Below are 25,575 nucleotides of genomic sequence, written 5' to 3' on the forward strand. Positions count from 1 at the left end.
CCAGGAAATGTGACATTTCCTGCATGAGTGGAAATTGTCTGGAAAGGTGGCATGTATTAGTGCAGGAAATGTGCCAGAAATATGAACAAAATATTCCTTGACATTTTTGAAAGTGGCATTTCCTGCAAAACTGGAAGTCACTTGGAAAGGTGATATGTACAAGTACAGGAAATGTGTCAGAAATTCAAACAGAAAATTTCCTTGACATTTCCTGTACCGATATAAGTGCCGGAAATGTGCTGTGTGCATAGAGCTCTACATTCAGTAAAATATTGTTAATGTAATCAGTAACATGTTATTTCTGTACTAAACATACACTTGTATGTTTTCTTACAATCATATATGCATGTTGTATCAGCTTGTAGTTAAAACCTGTAGTAGACCTGTATGTATAGAATTGTATTGATGTACACATGTTCAGAAGCTGATACAACATGGACTAGTCCCTAGTGTTGATCATGTGATCACTTGTGTTACATTATATTATCTGATTGATCTGAGTTTGATGTACATACATACTACAAATATTATGTGTAACCAGCTATATGATTAATATTGATCATGTGATCACTTGTATTACATTATATTGTCAGATTGATCTGAGTTTGATGTACATACATACTACAAATATTGTGTGTAACCAGCTATATGATTAATATTGATCATGTGATCACTTGTATTACATTATATTGTCAGATTGATCTGAGTTTGATGTACATACATACTACAAATATTGTGTGTAACCAGCTATATGATTAATATTGATCATGTGTTATTGTGAAGAACTATAAATGATAATTATATCATGTTAATTAATGGGGAATCACAACATCACAACTAGTCTACATAACATGGCAGGGGCGGATCCAGACTTATGGAAAGGGGTGGTCAAAATGAACTCTGAGACACTACTGTCTGGTTTGGTAAGGTGAGGCCAAAAACAAAAAAAAAGGTCACAGCCAACTGAAAATAGCTACCCACCTCACCAACTATAGGCATTTATCACTGATAAAGTACATAAAAATCCTTGCTACACACTGCTCTAATACTGTGACTGCTTTATTAGAGTGACTTCTCTATTAGAGTATCTCAATCTTAGTATATATATATACTAAAAAATTTTGGAGGGGGGTCAAGAGCCCCCTTTGACACCCCCCCATATCCGCCCCTGTAATATGCCATAGATAATATACGCGTATGTTATCTATGATATCACACAGAATGAATTGGTGCCAAGTAATTAACCAACGACTTCTACATGATGTGGTAAAATTGATAGCTATTAGAAATTACCAAGACTTTAACAGCAGCAAGACACATTGACAAGCAATTCACTAAAATAACTAAAGAAATCCTTAGTGTGAGGATCTAAAGAAGAAGACATCACCAGTATTGATACAATACTATTTAGTATGTGAATTGTTTAGTTATCCATTATGTGATCACATGAACATTAATTTTGGAGTGACCGTAACACTGGTAATGCATGGGTAATGTGTCTAATGTATCGCGCAGGCGCTGTGAATAGTGGACGCTTCTAAAATTGCTTACAAACGTTTTGTCCCGCGTTTTGTATAAAGCGGTGAGAATGGAAGACGACTATCTCACGTTAATAACGACAGGAATTAAGCGTCCTCCTGAAGAACGGTGGAAGTATGTCGATGTGAGAAGATCGCTCCTTCACAGACAATTTCATATAATGGACAAGAACTTAGAAGGCTCGAAGATGATGTATAGAGAGCTTGCCAATGCTGGGATAATAAGCGAATACGAGCGAGACGCTATAGAACACTGCAATGGGTCAGAAAGAGGACGTAAATTTTTGGAGGCGCTTATGAAGAAAGATGATACCAACACACTCACATTCCTAACACAGTGTAAGGAAGGCAAATACGGAAAACTGCTAGCTACCCTCGCGACGGATATGTTTGAAAGTGAGTTGCTTGTGCAGTGGAAATTCTGTATTAATTTTGTGTGTAAAATTAAGGAGTGTTGCTTATGCATTGTAAGACACAGGTGCTTACGAATGTTTTATCGACACCACCTTTTACCTGGTGTCTCACATGGTCAGACTGCCTTTTTGGGTATGGAGACAAAAGGTTATGGTCTTGTTTGAATCCCATAATCGTCTAGACACATCTCACAAGTATGCAATATTAATGGCCCCTTGATGTGGGCTTAAATTCTGTTGTGATAAAACTACCATAGCATAACAATATATCCAAAGACCTAAGTCTAATACAATTCAATTATTGGTAGACTCCAAAGCAGCTTTAGACATTAATCAGAATCTTGTGATGCAAGCGGCTACTGTTCAAAAGCGCTTCACGTTTGTTTGGTAAACTCTACCCAATTAGACAGGGTAGTATGAAGATGAGAGGGATTTGAATTAGACCAGATCATTTTTTCTTGAGATGTACCGATCTAGTGTCGGATCGGCAGCCGATCTGAACGATTTGAACAAATCGGAAGTACAAATTTTTGTGTATAAACACCAATTTGATTCCAATCTTTCTGATAACTAAGTTAAATTCCATGTCTTCAAGGATACTGAGCTTACTCTATCATTTCTCTTCTTCATCTCATGGGAATAGACCAAAGAAAGTTTTCAGTTGGTTACGTTATGAGAAGCCATACAGTTACACATTTACTGTACTATTCATGCAGTGAAACTTGAACTTACCAACCTTCTAGGAAGCAATGAATAGTGCTACACTATATGAAGTAAGACACGTGGATACTGTGTTACATCAGCTTACAACACAGAGTATTCTTATTGTCTGTGTTGTGTAATTAAGGCCATACCACAGTTTGCACTGGCTCTTGTAACAATATTTTGGCCAATATTCAACTTACAATTGCTTAATAAGAGTTTGAGACATTGAGTAAAATTCTATGAGCTACCTGTAGTAGTAAAACGTTATAATAGACTATACATGAACAACATGATGGTATATGATGTCAGATTGGTACAATATAATAAATTTGTTAGATCAGATCGAAATCAGAATAGTTCAGAAATGTTGAATCGGTACATCTCTATATTTTTTTTCGATCACAAAGAAAATACAGTCTGGCCACGCACACCTCGACCACCAAAGTGTGATTGGAGTGACATCTGATACTAAAATGAATGAACAAACAGTGAGATTCCAGACCAGTCACTATGTGTGCAAATTTGTTAGACCACCTCATTATAGTGACCATGTCAAGTGCATCCCAAACATAACTTAGGTGTACTTCATGACCTCATTAATAAGACCACCTCATTATAGTGACCATGTCAAGTGCATTCCAAACATAGCTAAGGTGTACCGTATAGCCTAAATATTTTGAGGGGCAAATTTTTCGAGGTTGAGCAATTTTGCTAAAAATAAAATTTTCGCGGATTTGCAAACACTCCCGAAATGTATTAGACTATATGAAGGTATAAATATTTCAAGATTAAAATTTTCGCTGATGAGCCACGAAATCAGCGAAAATTTTTACCCTCGAAATATTTATGCTATACGGTACTTCATGACCTCATTAATAAGACCACCTCATTATAGTGACCATGTCAAGTAGGTCCCAAACATAGCTAAGGTGTACTTCATGACCTCATTAATAAGACCACCTCATTATAGTGACCATGTCAACTAAGTTTCAAAACATAGCTAATCATCCATGTAGGTGTCATAGAGGAAGAAAGGCGTGGAACATTCAAGAAGGCAGAGTCGTTCATCTTCAAGATTGGCAGCCCAACTGATTCCACTCTACCATACTCAGAACTAGGTCAGTTATTCAAGGGTAACTGTTATAGTAAACAGTTTTGTAGTGATTAACTTTTGAGTATTTAATCATAGGGGGGTAGCTAACTTTCTGGATTACCCAGGCACAAGGTCTGGCTGTCCCCATACAAACTATTTAGCAAGAAATGTGAGCCCATCTCTGTGGACTCTTTATTACACATTTGCTTTTTAAAAGACTTTAAAAGTGCATAGCTAGCTACTACACTGCTGTTTTTGCAGCTTATTAGATTAAGGTATTACTGCATGAATAATAGAGTCAGTGTGTGCAAGTAGAGAAGACAAAAGAGTGAAAAAGAAGTCCAATAGGCTAAGTTGATCCATCATTAGCTTCTGAGCACTTTAGATCAACAGTGAGAAATCTTGAATAAGCAATAACCTCTTTAGTCCCGCTTCCCAGTAGTTAAAGACAGGTACCCAACTACCGACTGGCCTACGGTATAACACATCCGATACTGCACATCCGATACTGCACATCCGATACTGTACATCGACCACACAGTCTAGTCAAAGTATAGAATCACGTGTTGCTATGCATAACAGTAGTAGCTTACAAAGTTGACGGAGGAATCTTAGTAACAATTTTTGATGATATTATTGTTGGAATGTATTACAAGACACTACAAAGAGATAGAAAGTAGAGTACAGAACATGAGTCCTGTTCGAATGTCTATTGAAATAAAGATTAAGTGTATTTCTCTGTTAGAGTACTTGTCGATTGAACATTTATACGACTGGGTTTTAGAACACCAGTCTTGTCACTCATGACAGCAGGTTTGATTTTTTCACCACGAACACAAAGCTACATGAATGCACTATCAAATTTCACTGTCAGTATCAGCCAGGCTTGAGTGGTCTGCTTTGCTGGCTGCTTTTCTAAAGCCCGGCAACCTGTACAAGCAGTCTGGGTCCTCAATGGAGCTCTGGCCAGCCTGAGGATGGCTGTATGTGGCTGTACAGCTCCATAGTGTTGAATAAAGATCTATACTATAAGTTTCCTTTCATTTTAACACCTGAATGTCCCATAACTTGGCCTAGTTCATCCCAACGCATTCCTCTCTTATTTTGCACCCTCCACCTCATTAGAGCTCACCTGAAACAGGTTAACCTCGAGTTAAAAACTACCAAAAATGGCAAGAAACTTAACTGTTGACACCTGGTAAGGGATTGGTGTAAAATGTGTGAAATTAACTATTGTTGAGTAACAACACTTAAAACCAGTGCATTTCTCAATGCATTTAAATAGGCAGATTTTCCCAGACATAGTCACATATAGGACCTAAAGAAGTTCCCTTAAAAGTTCACAGGTAGTTGAGATTCCCACTTGTGCAACTTTACACATGATTGATTAGTTTTAAACTCCAGTGCTCAGACTAGCTGTTCTTCTGCACTGCAGCATACACACGGATCACCACACGGATATGTAGACACATCCAGCATATGAAATGGAGATGGCCAGCTGTGGGCGAGTTCCTGGTTTACTGAAATTGTTTTATAAAAATGTGTGTGTATGTACATACAACAGACCTCAGTTATCCAACCTTCATTTATCCGTACACTCATTTTGGAATGACTGTTCTATTAAGAGTATTTTAGGGTACAATTGTATGTTCTATTAGAGTATTTCAACAAAGTATTGTATATTAATGACTTATCTGAACACCTTCACCATTACCTGAGACATATTGGAGTTTAGATATCAGAGGGTCAACTGTACCTATTTGCCATATAGATGGTTGTGTGTGCAAAGTGAAATTTGTGAATCTAAGCTCAAATTGCAATAGCAGACTGACTTTTTCCTAAACTTTCTGTTTTTTGTAACTTTGTCATAGGAATCTATTATGCTTTTTTGAAATTCCAATTATTCTTTTTGACAATTTTTTTATAAAAAGTATTCCTGAAATTTGTGCTAAACTTAAGCCTAATAATTATTATCAAGTAAGTAACTGCTGATTTAAAGTCAACTGCTTTATTAGAGTAAGTGACTGTTCTATTAGAGTATCTCAATCTTTTCAACTGTTTTTATGCTTGCACTGTTTCTGTGGTATATCCTGAGAGATTTTTCCATTACACTACATTGTAAATTTGTGCCAATTTTTCCTAGAGCTCATCCTATTATTCCAGAAATTCTTTCCACTACCTATATTATTCTCAAGTAATTCTGGCATAATGGATCTGCATGGTTTGCGCTTGTGCATAGTAATCTAATTAGAGGATTACATCATAATTCACTAATTACAAAAATATGAAATTACAGTTCTGTATGAAGTAAAAACCTTTTGGTTAAAATGGTTAATACCAGCTTTTGATGCCTACTTAGTAGATTAAGAAGTATACAGTAGTCCCTTGATTATCCGGTCATTGGTTATCCGAATTTTCCGAACTGTGGATGTGACTGTTCTATTAGAATATTTTGTCTAAAGTGTATGTTCTATTAGAATAATTGAACAAAATGAATGGGCTTCTATTGTCCAAACTTTCTGAAAGCTCCCAGTGCCCGGTGAGTTCAGACCACTGTATAGCTCAACATCAACTTGTTACCAAGTATATTAATAATAATAATAATAATAAATTCAGTATATTAATAATAATAATAAATTATTACTGTGCAGCAATCAGAAGATTATAATGCACAGGTGTGATCATAAAAGTTACTTAAGTCATTACCAAACTCATTAGGGGTAGAGGAATTAGTTACATCAGCAGGGAGTTGGTTCCATAATTTGATGGTTGATGGGAAAAAGGAAAATTATACGCATCAATTAGAGTCATTGGTATATTGCACAGTTCATGAACATTAATTTTTATAAAACCATACATGTACACAGAGACACAAACCATAGTGAAACAAACTTTATAATGAGCTGTACATTTTACTCCATGTGTGGAAATTATGTGATAATACATTTCCCTACAGTTGCTCCATCAAGGAAGGTTACACCAAACTATGTCCAAGAAGACTACTCCAGGATTATCAACCAAATTGAGGTGTTTCTTGAAGAGGAGTATATTCTTGATTTTGTCAAAAGTGTGTTACTTCACGTCGCCACTTCAGCCAATGGTAAAGTCCCCGGCAATGTCAGTGACATCATTCAGGAAGCTGTATCAATACATGTGTTGCTAAGTAACCTGGAGATCTTGTGGAGTTGGTTTGATATGAGCTTTCTGGAAGAATCAGTCAAGGCCCTCAAATCACAACGTTCCATTAAAATTCTTGAGGGGTACCGCACACGTTGGGCAAACGTTGTAATCATAGAGAACATCTCGTTCACTTCACTGAAGATGGTCTGCAAAGGTTTTCGTTCTATGACAGAGAAATTCTTCTCACCAGATGATTCCCCAACAACACTGGAAGAATTATACGAACACAAGAAAGTATTACTGAGCTCAATGGAACTCAACGCTTGCCAGCTACACTGTAGGTACATCAGTAAAGTTGGTGATGAAATAGTTTGGCAATTACCGAAGGACGTTGTACCTGATGCTCTCGGGTGTATGAGTCAGAGAGTGTACCAGTTGAAGAAGGTTGGGGTAGACATGTTGGAGTTTGGGCATAACTCTAAGGCTGACTCCTCCAAACCTGAAGTGGGACCAGTTATAAAGATATCAACTAAAGATAGAGAATAGCTAGTGATGCATGACTACTGTCCAGTACCTGTAGCAGTTGTACTTGTATTGAATTATTATTATAATACCTTTCCTGTATTTATTCCAGCATATAATAACAGCATGGCTGAAGTATGTTATCTATGATTCCAAATTAGTTATCGAGTGACTGTATCACTTCAAAAAACTGTTTCAACCCAACATACATGCTATATTCAATACTGCACCTAAGTAAACAGCTGTATGTATAATGTACAAGGCTGTTGGTGTTTGTTCCCTTCAGGCCCTTACTGTGTTTACGCCATACAGTTTTAAAGTTAGTAAACAACACCAGTAGTCCAGTACCAACAACAAGAGGAGTACAAGAACAACAAAGTAACTAACAATACAATTACAGAGTGACAATCAATATTGAGGCGCGCCCCTGGTCGGGGGCGTTCACCTCAGAATTTTCACACCATTTTTAAAACTAGTGGTTTTTGTTGTAACAATATACTATGGTCACACCCACTTGGTGAAACAATAAACCTGTTATATGATTCTGGAGTGTCGTGATAATCAATCATCATTGTATGGAAACGACTTATGAGACACTGCAAGAAAAGGCGCTCAAAACATGCCACATAGCGCTAAGAAAGCAGCTAAACGTGACGGAATTATACCCTTGTTTGAACGCTAAACACCTTTTGACAAAAGAAGACGAGTATTTTCTGTGCAACGAGAACAACTCGATAAACAAGAAAATCGACTACATTATTGACATTCTACCGCGCAAGAAGCGCGGGTGGTGGGACGAGTTGATCTGTTGTTTGGGAGAAAGCACAGCAGGGACGGCGCATGAGTACTTGGCGAGTAAGCTGGCCAACCAACTGAAACGAGACGTCCACGAATGGCAGGATACGCACCGTACTGAATTGACCTATAGCCCCTCCCGCCAAAACGTTTGTGCAGCGTCGGCAGCAAGTATTGCTCGTGCAGTTCCCAGTGGAATTGCACTAGACATGCACAGCTTAGTGCCTGATGTAGTTGAGCCAGAGAATGAAACTGCAGCAAAAAGGTTGAAGCTTTTCACCCAGACCAGCGTAGACACCGCAACTGACTCTCACGAAACTTTGATGGATAATCAGATTGGTCTAATGGAAGCAACAGAGTTGGTGAAGAAAACCACTGACTCTTTCAGTACAGCAATATTACATTTGCTGCAATTGTACGTTGACAATTTCAGGACAAAGAAAAGAAACAATTATTCACAACTAACAACAGTAGAAAGGACCCTCACAAAAATCATTGAAGACATCACAGAGTGTACTGAAGACATCGACATGATCAAAGAAAAGGAATTATGGTCGCATTGTTTGAACAAGCTAGAGAAACATCACGAAGACGTTAAACAAGTACTCTATTCCAAGGATGCAGGAAGGATGGCTGCATCTCAAGCAGCTTGCAGTCTTACTGGTATAGGAGCTCAGAATGCCAAGAACTGGATATCTGCAAGAAAAGATATTGTAACTATGGGATATAAATATTTGAATGAGCTTACTAAAATGCACATCAGAGACAATGTAGTCGATGACACTATTTATCACGCAGTAGATACTCGTGTCAAAGTTGGTGATGAATGTCTTAAGGCTTGGATTGACTGGGTAGAGCAACGAACAAAGCTGTAAGAAATATACAAACATTTTTTTAACGAGTGTGTGATTTGTACACTGGGGCAGAGGTTACTGCAAGTCTATAGAAATGTGCACATAATAGCTATACTCCAAATAATTGCTGTACACAATGTTCTAGTATATAAGTTTAAGAGAAAATGTAATTACAACTGAAACATTGTCATGTGTATAATATGCTACAGCTGTATAATTATATTGTCTATGTGAACTTTGTGCAACCAGTAACCTTCCCAGCAACTGATTGACTGATCTATTAGAGTATCTCGACTTTTCAGTTAGAATTTCCCAATAAAATTTGGGCACATGTGTGTAGGCCGCTAGTGCTGTGAAACCTTACTGGGTAAACTGAATAAACAGCCAGTTTTTCCAGTTGTCAGTTATTTTTTGCATAACCGATCTCTAATATATTCACTGAAAATGCATACTATTCTTGTACTATAACATTGATATCACACTTGTAGTAGGATTCTGATATAAGTATAATCACTTGTTGCCTATTACTTTGACCACTATAAAGACAATCTGACAAACTACACTACAAATTTTAAGGGTATATAGCTTACAAGTTGAGTGCAGCATGAAAATTGCAGAAAATGTCATTCAATTCAGTTAACTAGATAACCGACAGTTAAATTTTGCTCAGTTACCAGTTATGATATTCTGTCCAGTTTCATAGCTCTATAGGCAGCATAGCCATGCCTGGAGAAGAAATGGGGACATGCAAATAGCACAAGTATGTATATACACAAATCCACTTAAAAGGTCAAAGAACTGAAAAATTGCCGGATCACCTATAAAATATGCTGTTCTTTGAGTATCCAATAATGTTCAAACAACAATAAATTACTCTATTATAGCAAACAGAGAAAACAAATAAAATATTGATCCAATACCTATACTGTACTGTCATAGCTCAATTGTTACCAAAACTATAACAACATACAGCAGACTAATTCGGTTGCCATGGTGACATGACAGGAAGTCATGATGTCTTGCCATCACTTATTGTGTCCATAAAAGTTGCCATGGTAACATCTTTAACCGACAGTCCTCCACAGTCATGTGTGCTGAGTGTCACCTCAACCTGGAAATGGTGAGAATAGCACGATAACAGATTTGTGATGTATTGCATAACAAATTCCCACCAAAACTATTATGACTCTAATAAAATAAGCAACCCATTTTGGTACATCAATGGTCACCCAATGGAAGTTACTTGATACCACAAAATTTTATGGCCACCTTACAGTACGGGGACAGGGAGGTATTGGACGAGGTAGTGCTTTGCTACAACAACATTAATAAACCCAAAGTTGAGGCATGTCTGTGTATGGTTTAGTTTCATTCAGTGGTCCGATTCTACATTGCCACAATATGTTTACAACTCTCTCCACCTTTATTATCTTCTGGTCCACGTATAAAAAATACTAAGAATGTTCCATTAGCTAGCTTTCTATGCAGCATATTCTCTCAAGTGCACACACTAATATGACCATGTTGTTAATTATGATACTCACATTTCATCATTGTGGATATCGTTCATATGTAATATGAAGCCTGCCATACCTTAGAGATTGTCCCTTTGTTAGGTTTCTACATACTACAAGAGTTTAACATGTTTTATTCCATACCTCAGTAGCAAACATGTACAACAGCATCACATAATCTTTCACCCACAAAAAAAGATATTTCACTACAACTTTGATACATGACTAGGGCCCTGCAATATACCTATTTTTCGTCATGCCAAGGTATTAATCTATATTAAGTCATACCGAGGTATTAATCTATATTAAGTCATACCGAGGTATTAATCTATATTAAGTCATACCGAGGTATTAATCTATATTAAGTCATACCGAGGTATTAATCTATATTCAGTCATACCGAGGTATTAATCTATATTAAGTCATACCGAGGTATTAATCTATATTAACTCATACCGAGGTATTAATCTATATTAAGTCATACCGAGGTATTAATCTATATTAAGTCATACCGAGGTATTAATCTATATTCAGTCATACCGAGGTATTAATCTATATTAACTCATACCGAGGTATTAATCTATATTAAGTCATACCGAGGTATTAATCTATATTAAGTCATACCGAGGTATTAATCTATATTAAGTCATACCGAGGTATTAATCTATATTAAGTCATACCGAGGTATTAATCTATATTAAGTCATACCGAGGTATTAATCTATATTAACTCATACCGAGGTATTAATCTATATTCAGTCATACCGAGGTATTAATCTATATTAAGTCATACCGAGGTATTAATCTATATTAAGTCATACCGAGGTATTAATCTATATTAACTCATACCGAGGTATTAATCTATATTAAGTCATACCGAGGTATTAATCTATATTAACTCATACCGAGGTATTAATCTATATTTAGTCATGCCGAGGTATTAATCTATATTTAGTCATGCCGAGGTATTAATCTATATTTAGTCATGCCGAGGTATTAATCTATATTTAGTCATGCCGAGGTATTAATCTATATTTAGTCATGCCGAGGTATTAATCTATATTTAGTCATACCATACCAAGGTCCAATACCAAACCGTGAGACCAAAATATCGAAAATATCCATTATATCGTAGTAGTTAATGTAGGGCTGGGATGAAGCTTCGAAAATTTTCAGGGTTCAAAGGTTAAAATTAAGTATCCTTCGAAGCTTCGTAATGCACTCATAGTCTACTACGAAAGAATTACAAATAAACGTCATTATCTTTATTGCAGCTGCTTATTCATCTTGCGTGATCAATGTTCGTTTCTTTGCGATCGATCTTTGTGTGCCACACCCACTTTTAAACCATCACAATTTAGCTTGCCACCATAGTTGTAGCGTTAAACACCTAATAAAGTGATATATAATACATGGAAACGTCCTTTTAGCCATTACTTGGTGTTTACCTATGCATGACTGCAGTATGGCAAACACGCCCATTTGCAATCAATCAATCGTGTCATTCAGTACCGCTGCTATGCATTTTCCAAATGCTCACAAACTTATTAAATAGGATTAGAAAGATAACACTTAAGAAGGATGTGCATAAATACAAAAAAACTTGTAACTTGAAAGCTAACACCGCAACTTTGAATGTTCAGACATTCATTAGCAAATTTTTAAAGGTAAATTTCAATATTCATCCCAGCCCTAAGTTTGTAGTAAAATACGTACAATGAACTGGAAGGTAGTGTCATCAAAATAAACTGCGTACAGTTACAAAATGGGTAACTGAGTACAAATGTTTTGGCCTTGCCACTTGCAAAATACCTTTTGTGATCAATATATTTGTACAGTATCCATTCAAAGTATTATAAAAATATTCTGAATAAAGGTTTTAGGCAATACCATAGAGCCCTATACATGACACATGCCAATCTTCAACACAAGAGGTGGGTGTAGGGTAGTAGCAATAGTACACAACTGACTACCATAAAACATACCAATATGAACATAGCAACACTGACAACAAAGAAAGTTTTATTGCATGACAGGAAATGCTTTGTTGTAAGTGTTGCTATGTTGCATTGTTGTAAGTGTTGTTAACAGCTTTCTTTCAAAGTTGATGTATCAGTATGATCGACTCTAGGTGTGATTGTCAGCCATTATGTGGACCTTATCTGTGTTGACAAAACGTGATGTCATTATTGACAAAAAATGGTGTGATAGCATGGAGACTTCATCACGCAACAGCAAAAATGAACATTGTTGCTGCATTCACAACATGGAACTATTGGATAATGAAGACAAACACATGTCTAAGTTTACAGGCCATGAAATACCTAATTTCTGCTATGGATATAAATTCGCATGCATTTGTATGTATGCCTCAGCTGGAGTAAACATTATCATATAGTAAAGCACCACCTCTCCCAACACCCTTCTGTCCAAAGTCCCCACATTTTTGTGTTATGACATCGATATAGATACGGTCCATACTCAAGAAACTGACAGGGGTGACTTTCATAAGTTATCAGAGTGGTCATAATGGTTTTATTTTGTGAACTACAAGTGGCCTCAACAGGTCTCAATGATAAACAGGTGTGAGTGTTATTGCATTGCATTGCAAAGCTGTTCAACTTGATGACCTTTTTACTAAATCAATACTACATCACTGCTTAATGTAGTTAGCAGGCTTCTGTAATTAGCAGGCTTCTATTAGTGTTGACTAAAAGAGTGGTTAGTGGAAAGGAAGCTGTTAACTTATCAACCCACACAATTAGATTTAATGTTGATTTTATTTCCACTTTCTAACACTATACATCACACATAATGCGGAACTTGTCAACTCTGAGGTACTATTCATAAATGGAACAGTATAGGACACTAGATAGACTGAAATAGCTGAGTACAGTTGTTAGGGTAAAATACTCTAATGCATTTTTCTGCTAAATAAGGCATATATTGTAGCATTAAATCTAAAAATAGCTCATCATGAGAAAATGTCACTTAAATAGAACTGATATCATATCATGCAATACAGGAAGTACATCCTGTGAACACCCAATATAAAATAAAGCCTAGTACCACAATTATATATTTGGAACAGTTAGAGCTCCAATAGAGATGGCTACTGGTAGAGGAGCAGGCAGTAAACCACCAAAGGGATCAGGCCAGTCAGGAGGCCAGCAAAACAGACAATATACGGTTCTTCTGCAAGAAAAAATTGACTACTTTTTAGTACTAGATTTTGAAGGAGTTAACAACAAACATCTCGGCGGACCGGACATTATGGAAATCATCGAGTTCCCAGTATTAAAAGTGAATGCAACAACTTTCATAACAGAGGCCATCTTCCACACTTATGTTCAACCAACCATCCACCCCAAACTAAACCCAGTTTGTACAGAAATTACAGGGATTACACAGGAAATGGTGGATGGACAACCAAAACTACCAGAAGTTCTGGATATGCTAGACAAGTGGATGAAGGCTGAGAAGCTACTTGACAAAGGTGTCACAACGTGCTTCGTAACATGCGGAAACTGGGACCTCCATATCTGTCTACCCGTTCAATGTCATTATCAACATATTGAATATGCAGACTACTTGAGAAGATGGGTGAACATAAAGGACTTGTTTGAAAGGATTGAAGGCAAGAAAGCTTATGGTATGGCAGGGATGCTGAAAGATTTGGGACTGAAGCTAGATGGCAGACATCATAGTGGTATTGATGATAGCAAGAACATAGCTAAAATACTGACAACACTAGCCAGCAAAGAACCAATGGAACTAGGCAGGGGATTAGTACGACCAAAACTCCGCAACAAAATAACCCAATAAATACATACAGTGGTTTTACATTGTACACATGATCATAACCACTTCTACTGAGATGGTGTGTTTCTATAATGAATATGGCAGAGTACACATGTATATGTTCATAAGTACAGTGGAACCTGTCTAAGCTGGTTGGTTACCTTCAACCAAAATTTGTTTACCTCAAATATGTATAGTTGATACAGTTGGTTATAAATGCCTCACTAATGTAGTTTAAAGTTGACCTTAGCTCAGTGGTGGTGGTTAATGTGTACTAAGTGATACTAGTACAGTGTTGCATGCATCGGGCGTAAAGCAGTATGGTGTGGGATGCACAGTTTCTACACCAAACAACACATATGTTCACCTTGTTGTACACATTAAACCACTCGGGGTGATGGTTCATCTGTTCTGCTTTCATAGCTACCCTGGTCATGAACCCAAACGCCACGTTGAAGTTATTAAACTGGTAGTTCTTCTTGATAGCATCCCTACCATCCACCATGCTCCAGCCAGCCGCCAGCAATGGAGCCAGTTTCTCGTCCTTATCAGCCTGCTCCAGTTTTATTTTTTTGGTAGCCTAATAATAACAGACAGCATAACGACTGGTCTTTGTTGGTATAAAACCTGTGCACTACAAAACGACGTACAAATCTGAGTCTGGCCCATAGTTAGCCTATCCTTCAACCACGTTGGAGAAAAGAGAGTTCGATGCAAAATTAAAGCAGCAACACATACAAACCACATTTCACACTTACCATTCTTCTTAAGAGCACACGTGATACCGACAGCATGGTTCTTTAGCGCTCAAATATTGCGCTCCTTTGCGAGTCACTGCTAAATGGACAAGCCAGTAAAGCAAGCTACTTACTGGAGGTAAGACAGACTGTACACCTACTAAATACATATTCTTTGTGTTATTCTTTCTTTTAGCGGTCAAGATAAAACGATAGACGCGCATGTGATGCAAGAGATGCCAGAATGCTTGATGGAAGAGGACCCGTGTAAGCCAATAAAGTCAGTAGAGGAAAAATGGCGGCTAATACCCGCTTTCCTCAAAGTGAAGGGACTGGTAAAGCAACATATTGACTCCTTCAATTTCTTCATCAATGTTGAGCTGAAGAAAATAATGAAAGCCAATGAAAAGGTCACTTGTGAGGCAGATCCGAATTTTTATCTCAAATACCTTAATATTTATGTTGCTGAGCCTCAGATTGAGGAGTCGTTTGGTGTCTACAAGAAGATTTATCCCCATGAGTGTCGTCTTCGAGATTTAACATATTCAGCACCAATTTACACCGACGTTGAATACACCAGGGGCACTAAACTTGTCATACACAAGGAACTGCCGATTGGACGGATGCCCATTATGTTGAGAAGTTCAAAATGTGTTTTGGCGGGAAAGACAGAAGCAGAATTAGCCAAGTTGAATGAGTGTCCAATAGATCCTGGGGGCTATTTTGTTGTCAGGGGTGTTGAGAAAGTTATATTAATTCAAGAGCAGCTGTCTAAGAACAGAATGATTATTGAGACGACTCCTAAAGGGGAAATCGGTTGCCAGGTTACTAGTTCTACCCACGAACGAAAAAGCCGCACCAATCTTATCACAAAGAAGAAACAATTCTATTTAAAACACAACTCATTTTCTGAAGACATCCCAGTAGTAATAGCCTTCAAGGCAATGGGAATCACCTCCGACCAAGAAATAGTTCAAATGATTGGAAGCTCAGATTTTATTGCATCAGCATTTTTACCATCACTTCAAGAAGCAGTTGGCAAGGGTGTGTATTCACATATGCAGGCGCTTGAATATATTGGAAACCGGACAAAACAAGTCAGAACTTTTGGAAAACACAGGACAAAAATTGATGAGGCCAGAGATGCTTTAGCTACCGTAGTATTAGCTCATGTTCCAGTAGAAAAATTCAATTTCAGGATGAAGGCACTGTATCTGGCAATAATGGTGCATCGTGTTATATTAGCCCAGAAGAATGCTGCTCCTGTTGATGATCGTGATTACTATGGTAACAAGAGACTAGAACTTGCAGGGCAACTGTTGTCACTGCTGTTTGAAGATTTGTTTAAGAAGTTTAATAGTGAGTTGAGACGTATTGCTGACCAGACTATACCAAAACAGAGAGCAGCTCCTTTTGACATTGCAAAGCACATGAGGCAGGATCAGATCACTAATGGTCTTACCAACGCCATATCCACTGGCAACTGGACTGTGAAACGATTCAGAATGGAACGAGCAGGAGTTACCCAGGTACTTTCCCGTCTCTCATTTATCTCTGCCCTAGGCATGATGACACGTATCTCCAGCCAATTTGAGAAGACCAGAAAAGTTAGTGGCCCACGTTCTTTGCAGCCATCACAGTGGGGCATGTTGTGCCCTTCTGACACGCCTGAGGGCGAAGCATGCGGATTAGTAAAAAATCTTGCCCTGATGACACACGTCACCACAGACCAGGAAGAAGAACCAATCAAAAGGCTTGCTTTTAACCTGGGCATTGAGGACGTCAATCTGTTAAGCGGAGAAGAGTTGGGTCGTCCAGATGTGTACGTCGTCTTTCTCAACGGGAACATACTGGGGATAGTGAGGGATTATAATCGCTTGGTGAGACTTTTCAGACTGGCCAGACGTAAGAGGCGATTGAATGAATTTGTTTCCATTTGTCCAAATCACCAACAGCGCTGCGTTACCATTTCATCTGATGGTGGGAGAGTATGTCGACCTTACATCATTGTAGAAAACAACCAATCAAAAGTCACAAACGAACACATGGACAGACTATCTAAAGGTTTATACACATTTGATGATTTCTTACACCTCGGCTTGGTGGAGTACCTGGATGTGAACGAAGAGAATGCCTCGCTGATTGCTGTAACAGAAGCTGAAATCAGTGCTAATACTACTCACTTAGAGATAGAGCCACTGACCATATTGGGAGTGTGTGCTGGACTAATAGCTTATCCACATCATAACCAATCACCAAGGAATACCTACCAATGTGCTATGGGGAAGCAAAGTATTGGATCAATTGCCTATAACCAGCGAAACAGGATTGATACTTTATTATACTTGTTGTGTTATCCTCAAGTAAGTGTGTGTAATGTGTAGTGTAGTGTGTGTGTGTGTGTGTGTGTGCATTTGTACATGCTTGAATGTGCGCGTGCTTGAGTGTATGTATAGACATTGCACTATCCTTGTAATTGCAAGGTTCCAGGTTCAAACTGCTAAAGATGAGGACATTTAATTGTTCATGGTTCGTACATGCAGGAAGCTTGTGCGTGCCATTTCTTACTGCCAAGTGTGAGACTCACTCAATAAAAATCATAGAAACTTGTGGAGTTGGTTTGAATGTGTTGATGGGCTTGGTTGTGCCTAACCAATACTGCCAAGATGCTTAGTTTAAATGAACCTGTTGAATGACTGCCTGATGCCTCCAGCTAAGAAGCATAACTATAACGACTATGGATAAGGCAGATTTCTTTGCTGTTCAACGTTGCTTCGTTCCAAGATGTGCCTTTCACCAACTGTAGCAACTACAATGCATGTATCATGGACTTGGCTTTGTCCTCATTTGTGTCCCATTTCTTTCTGCACTACCATGTAGGCAATAACATGTCATGGCACTTTAATTTCTGTGAATCAAATGCTTCTTGTACTATTCTTTGTTTTTAATGCCACAAGTTAAAGGAAAAATTAGAAATTTTAAGGGATCATAGAAAAAAAGTAGGGAAACAAGGGAGGTTGTCTACACCTCCAGATATACTAGTGAACATTTAATCCCTAATCCAGTCTATACCCAAGACCAAGACTGAATTAGGGATTAAATGTTCACTAGTATATCTACAGGTGTAGGCAACCTCCCTTGTTTTTTCCTATGATCCCTAATCGAAATTAAAATTTCTAATTTTTCCTTTAACTTGTTTGTTTACTTTTTTGTAACATTATTATGACTGGTGAACCCACGCATACTGCATCAAAAGAAAGGATGGCGCCAGAATTAATGGTTTCGTCTGAACGCGCGTCCCAGCTATCACAAACTGCTTCGAAAGTACAGTGGCCATTACGCTTCGATTTCAGCTATGTTCAGCCCGTTACACAGCGCCACAGACGAAAAACAGTAAAAGAGGTCCCTCTGCAACAATCCAGTCACCACGGAAATACGACGATTCGTGTGCCCCCAACTATCAATTACTGCCTCGTAAGTGCTGCAGCTGTATTACACTTCGCTTTCAGCTATGTTCAGCCCGTTACACAGCATTACAAACGAAGAACAGTGTTAGAATCATCTCTGCAATCAGTCCATTCACCACGGAAAATACAGACGATTCCCGTTTACAAACGTACTGTAGGGAAGCCATGCATCACGCTACCGCGAATGGACACCTTTGGCTGTAAGCAAAAAGAAATGGGACACAAAGGAGGACAAAGGTAAGTCTGTGATGCGTGCATTGTACGTACTGCGATATGCCAAAAGGCACGTCTCGGGACGAAGCGACGTCGAACAGGGAAAAAATCAAGCCCGTAGCCTTAGCCGTTATCGAGTTATGCTTGCCTGGGCAGTTAGTCAGTAGAAAATCCATTGTATAAATTTTTTTTTTAATTTTGTAACAATTTATTGGAAGCCTTTAGGATCATACTGAAGGCACTTTTGGGCTTGGTTATACCTAACCAATACTGCCAAGTGGAGTTGTGAAGCTGGTTTTTGGGTGAATGTTTTGGCACAGAGGTGGCACAAGCAATCAATAATTGGTCAGGCCATTTATTTGGTGGAAGATTAAAAGGTGGAGGTGTTGTGGGTAAACACTTATAGTGTGCGAAGCATGCTCTCCTTCTAGGGGGGCCTGGGGGCATGCCCCCCCAGGAAAATTTTGAAAGTTAAGTGCCAGAAGATTGAATTTTGGGGCATTTCTGACTGAAATATAGCTTTAAATGTATAGCATGAATGTACCCATTATTGTAGCTCACGTCATTAATATTGTATAATACCACTTGAGTTCTGCTGTCTATGTTACAAAATACACAGTAAACTAATATACAATAACTAATAACAATCGCCATGGCAGCACGTGTCAAGTCCACAATCAATTGGCTATACACAAAATCGATTGTGGGAGCCGAAACTCGGAACGAGTGGGGCTGGAGTCAGGACCGTCGACAGCTGCTGTGTGAGCGATTCAGATTTATTATAGTTCAGCTGTGTGGTAAAGTTCTGCTCTTGCTTGGGTAAGACCAAGCTGGACAGTCCGACTGGTTGCGCCGCCCGCTCTGTCAAATATTGGTAAGGCCAAAACCGGACCGACAGGACCGGTTGCGCCGCCCCTGGGCTAGGAAAACCCAAATCTCCATGATTCCTAATATACAGTACTACCATACTGTATGATGTAACTGGTGGAAAATATATGAAAACGGCCACTTTGTACTACATGATATCCTAAACAAATCAAAATTTTACGCATTTGAAGTGGGGGTCATACAAATAGAAACAATGAAACAAGGGAGGTCATCTACACTTGTAGCTATACTATCTGATTTTAATCTCTACTCTCACTCTTCTCTTCTTGAAGGGTATCCCTTTGACAGTGAGCAGCAAGAACTGGCTACTCGGGCTGTTCCTCTAGAGTTGTATGTGACTGAATTGTCAACTAGTATAGCTGCAGCTTTTCATTGCTTTTGGTTCCAATTCAAATGTTGCACTTATAAGACACACTTTTGAACTGAGACAAAATTGTGCTGTTATAGTTGCAGAGGTAAAATTGTACTGGTAGAGATCTATGGGATGTTCAGAAAGTGTCTTTATAGAGAGGTTAATGTAGTGTCCTTTATAGAGAGGTTAAATGTACAGTGTCCTTTATAGAGAGGTTAAATGTACAATGTCCTTTATAGAGAGGTTAAATGTACAGTGTCCTTTATAGAGAGGTTAAATGTACAGTGTCCTTTATAGAGAGGTTAAATGTACAGTGTCCTTTATAGAGAGGTTAAATGTACAATGTCCTTTATAGAGAGGTTAAATGTACAGTGTCCTTTATAGAGAGGTTAAATGTACAGTGTCCTTTATAGAGAGGTTAAATGTACAGTGTCCTTTATAGAGAGGTTAAATGTACATTGTCCTTTATAGAGAGGTTAAATGTACAGTGTCCTTTATAGAGAGGTTAAATGTACAGTGTCCTTTATAGAGAGGTTAAATGTACATTGTCCTTTATAGAGAGGTTAAATGTACATTATCCCTTTATAGAGAGGTTAAATGTACAGTGTCCTTTATAGAGAGGTTAAATGTACATTGTCCCTTATAGAGAGGTTAAATGTACAGTGTACTTTATAGAGAGGTTAAATGTACAGTGTCCTTTATAGAGAGGTTAAATGTACAGTGTCCTTTATAGAGAGGTTAAATGTACAGTGTCCTTTATAGAGAGGTTAAATGTACAGTGTCCTTTATAGAGAGGTTAAATGTACAGTGTCCTTTATAGAGAGGTTAAATGTACAGTGTCCTTTGTAGAGAGATTAAATGTACAGTGTCCTTTATAGAGAGATTAAATGTACCGTGTCCTTTATAGAGAGGTTGAATTTATGGACATTGTCCTTTATAGAGAGGTTAAATGTACAGTGTCCTTTACAGGAAGGGTCTGAGGCTCCACTGTAAATGATTGCTCTATTAAAGTAGTTAAATGTTATTATTAATCTACTCATAACATTGTAGATGATCCTCCAAGCTGGGCCAGAGATTGGATAACTAAGATGTCCATTGTACTAACCAATCAGAATTTCCTGTCCACACAAGTGGCTGCCACTATTTTAGACAGTCAATTGGCACACGTTTTATGTGTGTGTGTGTGTGTGTGTGTGTGTGTGTGTGTGTGTGTGTGTGTGTGTGTGTGTGTGTGTGTGTGTGTGTGTGTGTGTGTGTGTGTGTGAGGCAGCATAGCCAAGTGGTTAGGGCATCGGTAATCGAAAGGTCCCAGGTTTGATTCCCGGTTGAGCCACTTTAGTGTTGTTGTTTCCTTGAGCAAGAAACTTTACTCGCATTGCTCCAGTCTACCCAGCTATTTAAATGGGGATCTGGTGGCCTGGTGTAAACTGGGGAAGCAAATGCCCAACTGTCCTTGTCTTGCTTAGTGGTGTTGGGGTCGTTGCAGAACTTTAGGTTCCACGACCTCTCTCCATGAGACCTGGACAGTCCTCCTGCGGGTTACTAGCCCTGCCCCAGGAGGATTTTCCTGCGCAAGACTCAAGTGCCTGAGTGGTGCACAGGCATCCCAATGCTGGTTCACTGGGCAGCAATAGCTACGTATGTTTCGCATGGCTGCCAGAGGCTTTGCTTTGTTTGCTTTGCTTTGTGTGTGTGTGTGTGTGTGTGTGTGTGTGTGTGTGTGTGTGTGTGTGTGTGTGTGTTATAAAACCATCAATATCTGATGTGTGTTCTCTTGAAATATAGGCTAAGAAAAATCTTCACAAGGAAAATTTCTATTTTAAAATTTCATGTTAATTTTGATCAACAAATAATATTTCATTTTTTCATTGAATCGTATACTACTGATACTCTAGTTCAATTTATGTAGGCTAAGCAAACAAGCAGCGGATTCAAAAACATTTTCGTGCCATTAAAGACCAGTAGTTGTTATCACTATTTGAGCAGTGACCAGAGATTGCTGCCATGCAACTTGCAGTCGTGAAATTGCTCACTCTTTGGTAGCCATCACTCCATTCCACTGATGATGACAAGTGTACATGTATCCCCCCTAAGTTGTTTTTGGTTTAAAATACTTGAGCAAGGCTGAAGGCAGTTCACACGACGTGGCTGCTGGACAGCCTACCAAAATAATTCAGCTTCTCTATATTACAGTGGTAAAAAATTTCATGTAATTAGTTTTGATTGAATGCCAGCCTCAACAGAATTTTTTAACGGTTTAGTGCTTTACAAAATGGAACATCCAATCATATTTTGTTCAGAATGCATTTGTATGTATATTACTATTAACACTTATATAGTTATGTATAGTTATGCTCAATAACTGTACATACGTATGTTCTGTATTCATGTAGGCTCCGATGGTAAAGACAAAGACGATTGAGTTTATTGGATTTGACAAGCTACCAGCTGGGCAGAATGCCATTGTCGCGGTGATGAGTTTCAGTGGATATGACATAGAGGATGCTATCATAGTTAATAAGGCTTCACTTGATCGTGGTTTTGGTCGTTGCCATGTCTACCGCAAGCAGACATGCTCGATGAAACGTTATCCCAACCAGACACATGACCGCATCATGGGACCAAGCAGAGACGCCCAATCTGGTGACATTATTTGGCGTCACAAGGTGTTGGACAATGATGGGTTGTGTTGCCCAGGGGAACGGGTACAAAACAAACAAGTATTAGTAAACAAGTCAGTTCCCGTAGTTACTCAAACTATCCGATCAACAAAGACAGGGACAGGAATAGATTTCAAAGACCAACCAGTGACTTACAAGGGTCCAACTGATGCTTATGTTGAGAAAGTGATGGTTTCAGCAAATGCAGATGATGCAATGCTTATCAAAGTTCTAATGAGAAGCACCCGGCGTCCTGAATTAGGAGACAAATTTAGCAGCCGTCATGGACAGAAAGGAGTGTGTGGACTAATTGTGAAACAAGAAGATTTACCTTTCAATGAACTTGGCATGTCACCTGATATTATCATGAATCCCCACGGCTTTCCCTCTCGTATGACTGTTGGAAAACTGATTGAATTTTTGGCAGGAAAAGCCGGTGTACTAGATGGCAAGTTCCATTATGGGACTGCCTTTGGTGGCAGCAAGGCTGCAGATGTCTGTGAAGACCTTGTCCATCATGGTTTTAACTATCTTGGCAAAGATTGTTTAACCTCTGGAATTACTGGTCAACCTCTTCTCTCATACATCTTTTTTGGACCTGTTTACTATCAGAAACTGAAACACATGGTGCTAGACAAAATGCATGCTCGTTCAAAGGGCCCCAGGGCAGTTCTGACAAGACAACCAACTGAGGGGAGATCCCGTGAAGGAGGACTTCGACTGGGGGAGATGGAACGGGACTGTTTGATTGGCTACGGTGCCAGCATGTTGTTGTTGGAGAGACTGATGATTTCTAGTGACGTGTTTGAAATTGATGTGTGCAGCAAGTGTGGTCTCCTTGGATACTGTGGATGGTAAGTGTCTACATTGTAATGTAATCTGTATACCATACAAGTAGGATGGAAGGGTACTTGGAGAGTTGCGCTATGACACGATTTTAGCCAAAGTTTTATTTTAGCAAAAATAGATTTGTAAAATTATAGATACAATATTATTTGTTTATTACTACATTTTTGTCAAACCTACACAAGCCTGTTTGTGGTTAGCTACAATGTCAAAGAAAGGTGTGTGCATTGAGTACCAATTTTACTATTTGAGCACTAATGAGTATAATTTGGTAATATTTGTTTCAGCCCTACAGATCTCTGTTTTAGTAAGATCACAGCAAAATGTAGCTAAGCTTCTCTTCAGAGACAATAAACCAGTTGCACATCGCACTTGACCAGAAAAGGTTACAATTGCTCTGTTGTCTGTTACTACACAACCACTGGATGCTGTGGTTAGCCACTAAAATAATTAAGGGATGTAATTAGAAACTACACATGACATAGAAACTAGGTTAAGCCCTGCATACCAACTTAATTAGTTTGGACCTGACAGACCCACCTTTTTGACAATTAAGTAGAAAATGAAGCTAAAATAACTACGGCACAAGCCTCAACATTTGTTTGTGTGTTAACGAGTTACATGCTAAATTTTTTTGAGTACCCAGAAATGATTCACTCCTTGAGAACTTTTATCAATACTTGTTTAGGAAAGTGTTGTATTTGTTCATGAGTGAAGCTAGAGTCCCTAACAAAATCATCCTCACCATATCATATAAGTGTACATGTAAACCTTAGCCATAGTGAACGTATGTGAGCAACCTTGCTAGTAGTCACTAGTGTGAATACGACAGACCTAAATTCTCCATAAACCAAACTCTCAGAATAGCTGAAGTGACTATTTTATTACCATGTTTTGTCATCACCTGTATGTTCTATATGAGCATTCAGTTGAGATATGTATACAAATTAATGAGCGTTACTCATCCAAAACACATTTAATAATGTACTGACGAGGTGCACAGGTGTTCAGATAATGAAAGTCCCACTGTATGTGTATGATAATGTACTATCTTTATAGGTGCCAGTTTTGCAAGTCATCTCGTGAAGTGTCCTCCATCAAGGTCCCATATGCCTTCAAGTTGTTGATACAAGAACTACAAGCAATGAACATAGTCCCTAAACTACTACTGGACCGACACATTGAGTAGTGATGAACCTCATATGATGTGGGAGTTGTTTTTAATGGTCAATTATTGTACATGATTATTGTAATAATATAAAAGCAATCTATATTAAGAGTGTTTACAGTCAAGTATCATGTGAGCTGTATTGTTCAGTTCCTATAATGATTGGTGGAAATTGTGTTGTACAGCGAACTATCGTGACCTGGGCCAACTTGGGCTCAAAGTTTTGTGGCTATTGTTTAGGAGGTAGAATGTCCACTGTACCATTGTACATACATCGTATGAAGGATTTTTAGGTGTCATGTGTCAGTGACCTCATCACACAACTTGGGCAGGTCAGTTGTAAACATCAGGCTTTCGAGTTAGCCATGTAATAGTTAGGTGTATTTGAATTTGTATTGATGCTCACGGTCTGGCATTGGCTGGACCACTTTTCAGCTACTTGAATTTGTAAAAAGACCAAGATACTCTAATAGAGCAGTCATCATAATATATTCTAATAGAATTACCAGTCGTTAAAATACTCTAATAGAGCGTTTGGTATAGTATATAGCCACTGTTCTAAACCATTACATGATTTACATCTGTGTTAATTTTCCTCAAATCACAAGTTTCAGTGAGTCATCTACGTGGTACTACAATTGGCTAATTGATCATGAATGTCATACATGCATTAGCAATCCCAATGGCTTCTGTATCTCAAAGAACTAAGCTTTCACTGAAAGTTTAAAAGTAAAATTAGAAATGAATTAATTGGTACTGTAGTACAAAATTACCAGGATGTTAACAAAGACCATTGGACAAAATTACCCTTGATGTTGACAAAAAGGAGAAAGGGGCTTTGCATAGCTTTCCAGATGCCATTTCAGAGCATGGTCTATCTTTTCAAAAAT

General features: G+C 38.4%; 3 protein-coding genes and 1 pseudogene across 3 annotated transcripts; 3 read left to right on the forward strand and 1 right to left on the reverse strand.

Moving 5' to 3' along the window:
* Positions 1-1,510: 1,510 nt before the first annotated feature.
* Positions 1,511-7,499, forward strand: LOC136240517 (uncharacterized). Its single transcript, XM_066031517.1, has 3 exons — positions 1,511-1,934; positions 3,673-3,774; positions 6,706-7,499. Exons 1-3 carry the CDS (start codon positions 1,589-1,591, stop codon positions 7,413-7,415), a joined length of 1,158 nt encoding a protein of 385 aa, XP_065887589.1. The 5' UTR covers positions 1,511-1,588; the 3' UTR covers positions 7,416-7,499.
* Positions 7,500-9,884: 2,385 nt separating this feature from the next.
* On the reverse strand, positions 9,885-15,262 carry LOC136240537 (pterin-4-alpha-carbinolamine dehydratase-like). Its single transcript, XM_066031532.1, has 3 exons — positions 15,113-15,262; positions 14,722-14,934; positions 9,885-10,151 (listed from the first exon to the last, which is right to left on the reverse strand). The coding sequence occupies exons 1-3, from the start codon at positions 15,146-15,148 to the stop codon at positions 10,050-10,052; spliced, it is 351 nt and encodes a 116-aa protein (XP_065887604.1). The 5' UTR covers positions 15,149-15,262; the 3' UTR covers positions 9,885-10,049.
* Positions 13,641-14,916, forward strand: LOC136240527 (ERI1 exoribonuclease 3 pseudogene; annotated as a pseudogene).
* Positions 15,081-24,794, forward strand: LOC136240513 (DNA-directed RNA polymerase III subunit RPC2-like). The gene is made up of 4 exons (XM_066031508.1): positions 15,081-15,230; positions 15,288-17,454; positions 22,405-23,525; positions 24,577-24,794. The coding sequence occupies exons 1-4, from the start codon at positions 15,196-15,198 to the stop codon at positions 24,704-24,706; spliced, it is 3,453 nt and encodes a 1,150-aa protein (XP_065887580.1). The 5' UTR covers positions 15,081-15,195; the 3' UTR covers positions 24,707-24,794.
* The last annotated feature ends 781 nt before the right edge of the window (positions 24,795-25,575 follow it).

The sequence above is a fragment of the Dysidea avara genome, chromosome 1 (assembly GCF_963678975.1).
Source record: "Dysidea avara chromosome 1, odDysAvar1.4, whole genome shotgun sequence".
Taxonomy (NCBI): Eukaryota; Metazoa; Porifera; class Demospongiae; order Dictyoceratida; family Dysideidae; genus Dysidea; species Dysidea avara.

What these genes read in the sequence shown, in the direction of transcription:
- LOC136240513 (XM_066031508.1), top strand. Translation starts at nt 15,196, where the DNA reads ATGGACAAGCCAGTAAAGCAAGCTACTTACTGGAG. An exon ending in AAGCAAGCTACTTACTGGAG is followed by an intron (nt 15,231 to 15,287) that starts GTAAGACAGACT and finishes TCTTTCTTTTAG; the next exon opens with CGGTCAAGATAAAACGATAG. An exon ending in ACTTGTTGTGTTATCCTCAA is followed by an intron (nt 17,455 to 22,404) that starts GTAAGTGTGTGT and finishes GTATTCATGTAG; the next exon opens with GCTCCGATGGTAAAGACAAA.
- LOC136240537 (XM_066031532.1), bottom strand. Translation starts at nt 15,148, where the DNA reads ATGCTGTCGGTATCACGTGTGCTCTTAAGAAGAATG. An exon ending in GTGTGCTCTTAAGAAGAATG is followed by an intron (nt 14,935 to 15,112) that starts GTAAGTGTGAAA and finishes TGTTATTATTAG; the next exon opens with GCTACCAAAAAAATAAAACT. An exon ending in GGTTTAATGTGTACAACAAG is followed by an intron (nt 10,152 to 14,721) that starts GTGAACATATGT and finishes CACCATTTCCAG; the next exon opens with GTTGAGGTGACACTCAGCAC.
- LOC136240517 (XM_066031517.1), top strand. Translation starts at nt 1,589, where the DNA reads ATGGAAGACGACTATCTCACGTTAATAACGACAGGAATTAAGCGTCCT. An exon ending in CGCGACGGATATGTTTGAAA is followed by an intron (nt 1,935 to 3,672) that starts GTGAGTTGCTTG and finishes TCATCCATGTAG; the next exon opens with GTGTCATAGAGGAAGAAAGG. An exon ending in TCTACCATACTCAGAACTAG is followed by an intron (nt 3,775 to 6,705) that starts GTCAGTTATTCA and finishes ATTTCCCTACAG; the next exon opens with TTGCTCCATCAAGGAAGGTT.